Below are 7,500 nucleotides of genomic sequence, written 5' to 3'. Positions count from 1 at the left end.
TATGTACGTATGTATGTATGGTTGTATGTATGTATGTATGTATGAATGTATGTATGTATGTATATATGTATGTATATATGTATATATGTATGTACGTATATATGCATCTATGATATTACAGTTGCAAATGTTGAACCGGTTCAACATGCAACTCAAAATCGTGACAAAGGAACTAAACACTCTTTTCAATCATAATGTAAAAATTACCTTCCTAGAAAAGAAAGTTTACTTCACGCTAAAGGTGATGTACTGCATAAGGCCATTCCGCGGTACTTAACGGTCATACGGCAGTTACTCACACGAACCTTATCCTGAAAAACCAACCTTAATCTTAACCATCAGAGCGTGTTTACGTAGGCCGACCTGACACGACCTGAGCGGGTCACTTTACTGCCTTCCCTCGACCTCCAAATGGGGTCAGTAAGGGCGAAAATGACCCTCCGATAAAGAGAGATTCAAATCTGTCTGGGTTTCAACTTCTCGTTTGATTAATTGGCCAATCGCTATCATTTAATCACTTAACCAAATATTCAGGTAAGTTAAACGACCTCTTAACTGATGATGAAAACAAAGAGAAGAGAGGGTAGTATACAGAAAGGTGATGATGGTGGTGGTGATGACAATAATAGTGATGGTGATGGTAATGATGATGTTGATGGTGGTGATGAAAATAATGATGATGGTGAAAATAGTAGTAGTCGTAGTAGAAATAGTAGTAGGAACAATGATAATGAGGATAACAGCATTAAAGACAAAGCTTAAGAAAAAGAAATTTCTGAAGAATATTTCCTGTACAAGACAATCTAACAAAATATGGTCTTATTCTTACATAAAGAATATGGTTGTTTACCCAATTTTTAAAAAATCTTAAAGAATGAATAAAAGAATACAAATGCACCATCGTGTCTTTACTCACGCTTTGTTTACTCGAAAAACGCCATTAAAAGCGAAGATTAAAAGAAAAAAAAGAAAAAAAAACGAACACCCTTTCTTTGTCATAGAAGGTCGGAACGAAATGGGGGGAGGGGGGAGGAGGAGGAGGTGGTAGAAGAGGAGGAGGTGGTGGAAGAGGAGGAGGAGGAGGACGACGACGGACGAGGAAGAGCACTCAAAAAAGTGGGATTAAAAACCCATAAAAAGACGAAAAAAAGACAAAAAAAATCGAAAGGGAAAAAAGGGAAGACCAAAGCAACACACTCGAACCCCGGCAGATGCGAGGTAACCAAGCGAACCCACAAACTGTACATGCATTGCGAGCTCCTGTAAAACACTTGGTTACAGTCGCTGTTGACGCAGGCTGGGGCGTCAGCAGTGAGGCGTGACAGAGGGGCGGGTTGAGGGGAGGGGCGAAGGTAAGGCCCAGTGTCAACATAAACACATACACGCTGTCAATACAAAGGTCCAGCACCGAGTCAACAGCAGACAGGTCTCGGTAAACTCCATACGCTGTTTGTCCAAGGTGTCGTGGCAGTCGAAGTGGCGGTCGTAGTCAGGGTGGAAGACCGTAGCAGGTAGGTATTCCTCGCCAGGTCTTGTGGAGGAGTAGTCTATAAGGGGGGGGGGAGGGTGAGAAAGCTTAAGATGTAGAGTGGGAGGGGGATACTGGTCGCTAAAGTATCATCTCGGTGTCAAAGGGTTAACAAGTTGTTACATTATCTCTTATCTATATTTATTACATATTTTTGTTACATTCATTCTTCGTTTTCCTTTACAGCATCTCATTCCTGAAGAGATGAGAATCCATGTTTCCACTGAGCTTTGACATTTGTAATCCTGCGTGTCAATATTTAGTAGAAACAAATTCTTACTCCGTAGCTGGATTGGATGGTCATCGCTATTTCTCTCTCTCTCTCTCTCTCTCTCTCTCTCTCTCTCTCTCTCTCTCTCTCTCTCTCTCTCTCTCTCTCTCTCTCTCTCTCTCTCTCTCTCTCTCTCTCTCATGTTTACTTCGCTGTCGCCGACGTTTACAAACACAAATTAAATACATAAGACTTCGCACGTCGCTAGTTTGGAAACAATTTTTTATTGTTTTCTTTTCTCACGCGGAGTTTGCCGACACGTTCGTTCTGTTTATATTTCAGGTCCGTGTTTGGGCTGCTTCCCCAGGGATTCTGGATGTCGGTGCTTGAAGCTTTTCCCGTTGTTTAGGGCGGTTAAATTATCGAACCTGAGTGAACACCTGAAGTTCTGAACCAGCCACTTTCTTGGCCAAGTATAGTGAGATTGTTTTGGGGGGTGGGGGTGGGGGGTGGAAATTATACGTTTGTTCTTTCTTTGTTTTCTTTTCTTTTTTTCCCTTTTAATTTCACTTCAGTCTGGCTTTTCGTATGAGCGTTTTTTCGTGAGTTATATCGTCTCTTTTCTTTTTATTGGTGAGATATAACATAACAATGCACTCGGCAAGTGTCCTTTCTTTGATACACTAAAATCTCTTTCTGTTTTAGAGACTTCAACTTGACTACAATGAAGTCACTACAAATAGCTTGGCAAGTCTTGGGCAAGCCGCTCGAACTGAACCGAAAAACTGATCAAACATACATTCACTCAGACATCAAGAGATAAACATGGTACACGGGGTAACATTTTCCTTCGTAATCCATGAGTAACATTATTCGTAAGCACCTTAATGATTGGGAGACAAGTGAAGTACTAGTCTAAGTCACTAGGAATCACCGTGGTAGAGACACTTGTACGGCCAAAGGTCCTAGGCAGTGAACATGAGCGAGTCGGCCGAAGACGAGCTTACGCGGATCCTACGAGACGCAAGCCGCTCTCGGCCGTTCGCGAGAGGGCGTAGGATCAGCCATCTAATCACTCGTTTACATTTTCATTGGTGACGGGAATCGACAGGGGAGGAACTTGATTGCGAGACTTCCAAAACATCTCGGGAATTGCCTCGAGACTTCACCCACCGGGGAGATGGATGGAGAGACGGGGTGGAGGGCGGCCTTAGACCACATGGGGCACCACCTTAAAGCCGTAGTCATCGTCTGCCGCGGCCAGGGAGGCGCAAGTGGCAGGGGCAGAGGCAGGGTGCGGGGGCTGCGTGTCAGCGTGGTAGTCCTGCTGATGATACTCCTGCTGGAGGGAAGCTGAGAGGCAGCGGCGGTGGTCACGATCCCTGAAGATGGAGTAGAGGTTGCTCCTTTGCTTCGGCTTGTTAGTGGGAGGTTTGAGGGCAGTCGCGCCTTCCCCGCCCTTCTGCTGCTCCTGCTCCTTCTGCCCCTGCTGTGGCTGGTCCTTCTGAGACTGCGAGGATGACTTGCTGCTGCCCTTTGATTGCTGCTGCTGCTGCTGCTGAGGGGCGCCGGAGGAGGCAGGCGGCGTGACGGTGATGGCGGGCGAGGGGAGCGCGGTCGACGGGGGCTTCGGGGGCGGCAGTGGCTTCCCTACGGCAGCTGCGCCCGCCGGCCTCGTTGGCTTCGGGGGCTTGGGAGGCGGCGCGGGCTTGGCGGCGCCTGGACTCTGCGGAGACTGCTGCTGCTGGCTGTCTGTGTGCTTTGAGGACACCTGGTGACTACCCGCCTGCTTGTGTTGGGTTTGTACTTCTTGTTGGGGTTGCTGTTGCTGGCGTTGTGAGGAGGAGGAGGAGGAGGAAGAGGTGGTGGAAGAGGAGGAGGAGGAGGGAGGCAAGGGCTGCTGAGGCCGAGGCTGCTGCTGCTCCTGCTGCTGCTGCTTGTGGGGCTGCGCCGAGCAGTGCCCGTCGTGAGGCTGCTGCCCGCCGCGAAAGAGATGCGGAGGCCGAGCCGGCAGGGGCGGAGGGACAGACTGAGGAGGCTTCGAGGTCGTCGTGGCCTCGTACAGGATCTCCTCGTACAGGTGGTAGTCGGAGGCGCTGTCGTAGGACGACTCCGAGGTCGTGTCGTCCATCGGGTGCAGGTGCTGCTGGTATGACTGGAGAAAGAGTTGCTGCTGCTGGTGCTGCCTCCGAAGGTCCTGGAAGATGTCGTGGGGGTGGTGGAAGGAGGAGAGCCCCCCGCCGTGAGACGCCGTCCCCGGCGCCTCACGCCCGTCGCTGGAGAGGCTGCGGGCGGCGCGCGGGGCGGGTTGGGCGGAGCGGCAGTGGAAGTCGTCCAGCACCGCCAGGACACATCGCGCCACCGCCGGGGAGCAGTGGGGGGGCGGGCAGGGGAGCCGGGGGGCGCACCCAGGGGGGCACAGGGCCGCGCTGCTCCCCCCGACTCCGTCACTGGCCGAGCAACAGGCCGTCAGATCCGCCGTCGTCCCTGCAGGAGACACAGAAGGGGTTAGGACTCACCAAAGGAAGTTAAGTTTACTCCGGAGACACGATATTCCATTCCAGAGAATTGAGACTCAACTGAATTAGTGTAAAATACAATACAATAAAATAAAAATGTTTATATGTATATGTATATATATATATATATATATATATATATATATATATATATATATATGTACATATACAAATACACATATATATTTTTTACAATTCGAGCTTTCCACCTCTAGAGATAGAGAGCCCCCCCCCCCCTTACGCATAAACTTTACTCCCTATCGCCCCCTCCCCTCCCTATACCCCCAACATCCACACGTGGGCATTATGTCCTCCCCCTCCCCCTCCCCTTCCCCACCCCCACCCCCTACACACACAAACAACACCCGAGTCCGTGGGAGCTTAACAGCTGCAAATCCCAGATGATCCTAGTGTAGATTTTCTCTCGGGTATGAGACTCGCTACCGCCCTGCTACCAGGTACCATTACACCCGAGTACCACGACAGTGTGTGTGTGTGTGTGTGTGTGTGTGTGTGTGTGTGTGTGTGTGTGTGTGTATGTGTGTGTGTGTGTGTGTCGTTCAGGGAGGGTGCGGAGCCACTGATTAGATCGTTTTTGTTGTTTTTGTTGTTCTTGCCGTTGTTAAGATGGTAGATTGTAATTATGTGTCATTATCATTGGCTGTAGTGTAGGTACAAAGTGTCCTCGTCATCATGATTATCCCTATAATTACAGCTATTCATCATTAGCTTTATCATCTCATTATCCTCATTAGCATGGCTCTTAAAGCTATTCTCATTATCCTCGCTCTTAGAATGAGTATTATCATCACACATAATAGTGGATACTGCATGTACAATTATCGTTGTTTATTATCCTATCAACAACTAAGTTTCAATATTAAAATTAATCTTATTAATTATGCCTTCTCTTCCAGCATTACCTCCCTGATCTAATCTTTATTGTGTCTTCGGTTCTTTTTTTTCTTCTTGTCTTGTTTTCTATGTGTTTTTTCTGATAACAAATTATTATTTATTATCACTATCATTATCAGTAGTAGCAGAAGTAGTATTGATAGGCATATAATTATTACTGTCATTATTGTTACCCCTGTAATCAATATTGTCATTGACATCATCTCTATCGTAATCATCGTTATTTTCAATATTCATTCCGTTTCATCTTTTAGCTTTTCCTGTTTTCTACAGGCCTATTCACTGTCTAACTTATTACTTAAATATGTATATATATGTATATATATATATATATATATATATATATATATATATATATATATATATATATATATATATATATATATATATGTGTGTGTGTGTGTGTGTGTGTATGTGTATGTGTATGTGTATGTGTATGTGTATGTGTATGTGTATGTGTATGTGTATGTGTATGTGTGTGTGTGTGTGTGTTTGTGTATATATATGTATATATATATAACATATATATATATATATATATATATATATATATGTGTGTGTGTGTGTGTGTGTGTGTGTGTGTGTGTGTGTGTGTGTATATATACACAAATATAAATAACATTTTCATGCATAGACATTCTGGTGAAAAAGTGCTCCATGCATTTTCATAACACGTGTGAATAGTAACATATCAAAGAAAAATAATAAACATACAAAACAAATAAACACAAAATTAAACAAATAAAATAATCATAAACCCAATTCAACCAAGAACGAAAGAAAGAAACAAACTGGGCGCAAAACAGGGAGATAAAACAGGTATTTAAAAGCATAACCGTCATCATAGCCTTGAGTGAGAGAGATACGGGGGTGGGGGAGGAGGAAAGGAAGGAGGGGGGGGTGATAAGAACTAAAAGCAAGGTCGCTTGCGATAAGAGTTTTGCTAGGGGGTAGGGGAGGGGAGGATGGAATGGGGGGGGGAGGAACGGCGGAAGGTGATACATCTCAATTACAGGTGGCAAGACAGTGCTATCCCCGTTCTAAGACTACTGGACGAAGCTATCCGTGCATGTGTACGCTATAGACGACACAAAGGCGAGAGAAAGAAAGCATATACACGCGTGGAACAGAAACCATCTTCCCCCTCTCCCTCCCACCCCTCCCCCCTGGCTAAAAACGGCCCAAATAGCTTCTGATCCTCTTTGCTCTCTGATGATCCCTTCTAAGAGGGGATCGAACACCACTGCCAGGCTTGATCCTACCTGTTGACCGATCCTAAGGCAGCAGGCGAGGGAAGAGAAGAGAGTTTAGTAAGGTTAATCATAGTTTAAGGAGGGAGGGAGGGAGGGAAGGAGGGAGGAGGAGGAAGATAAGGACAGGGAGGTGAAGTAAGAGGAGGAGGAGGAGGAGGAAGATAACGGTAGGGAAAAGAAGAAGGAGAATAGCAGGAAAAGAAAAAGAAGTAGAGTAGGAAGCTGAAATGAAAAATAAGAAAAAAATAAGAGGAATAAGAAAAAGAAAAAGAAGACGACGAAGAACAAGAAAAATAATGATAAGAAGAAAAAGAAGACGAAGAGGAAGAAGAGGAAGAAATAGATGATGAAGGTAGAGGAGGAGGAGTAGGAAGAGGAATAACAAGAGGAAAAAAACAAGGGTCAAAAGGATTAGTAAGAGAATTATACTGATTAAGAGAACGACTCGGACAGAGAAAGAGTAGTATTTATGGGGGAGAAAAATACGTTACAGACCGACTTTCTGAGACATGTCAAAGACCTGTAGAGGGACTGTACCCAAGTTCGAAGCAGTAACTCGATACAGCAACACCCAAGCCAAAGCAACTAAAGCTTGGATCATGCAAGTACTTTTCAGAGATTTACTAGCACTAAGCTTGAGTTACACTACACATCTCGGAAGCTTAGGAATCTGAGTTAAACATATAAACTAGATGGTTAAGTTAGACGTTTCTGAGCATATGAATCTTCTGGGTTAGGGTTCAAGGTTTTAGCTAAGCTACTAAACCTGCAACAATTATTATTTTTATGATTTTGAATCGGATTTTGGGGGGCGGGGGTGGGAGGGGGAGAGCAAAGGAGAGAGAGAGAGAGAGAGAGAGAGAGAGAGAGAGAGAGAGAGAGAGAGAGAGAGAGAGAGAGAGACAGACAGACAGACAGACAGACAGACAGAGAAACAAAAAATTAAGTAAAAGAGAGAGAGAGAGAGAAGGAGAAAACGAAACGGGAGAGAAAGAGAGAGCGAGAGAGCACAACAGGAGAGAAAAATCGAGAAAAAGAATCCCGAGACCCCATTTTCAAGACACATGGCCAGAG

General features: G+C 45.4%; 1 protein-coding gene across 1 annotated transcript in view; it reads right to left on the bottom strand.

Annotated features, from left to right (window-relative positions):
* LOC122250986 (uncharacterized) overlaps positions 1 to 7,500 on the bottom strand; it is a gene marked incomplete in the record, with an annotated part of 152,128 nt that overhangs the window by 1,285 nt on the left and 143,343 nt on the right. The window contains 1 exon segment of the mRNA XM_086536986.1: positions 1 to 4,226. This exon segment is cut by the window's left edge and continues 1,285 nt beyond it. Within this exon segment, the coding sequence (XP_086393112.1) occupies positions 2,950 to 4,226 (1,277 nt within the window).

This window comes from Penaeus japonicus, unplaced genomic scaffold, assembly GCF_977035675.1.
Source record: "Penaeus japonicus unplaced genomic scaffold, GWHDUDI00000001_assembly GWHDUDI00000005, whole genome shotgun sequence".
Lineage (NCBI taxonomy): Eukaryota > Metazoa > Arthropoda > Malacostraca > Decapoda > Penaeidae > Penaeus > Penaeus japonicus.
This window is presented reverse-complemented; position numbering and strand designations above follow the sequence as displayed.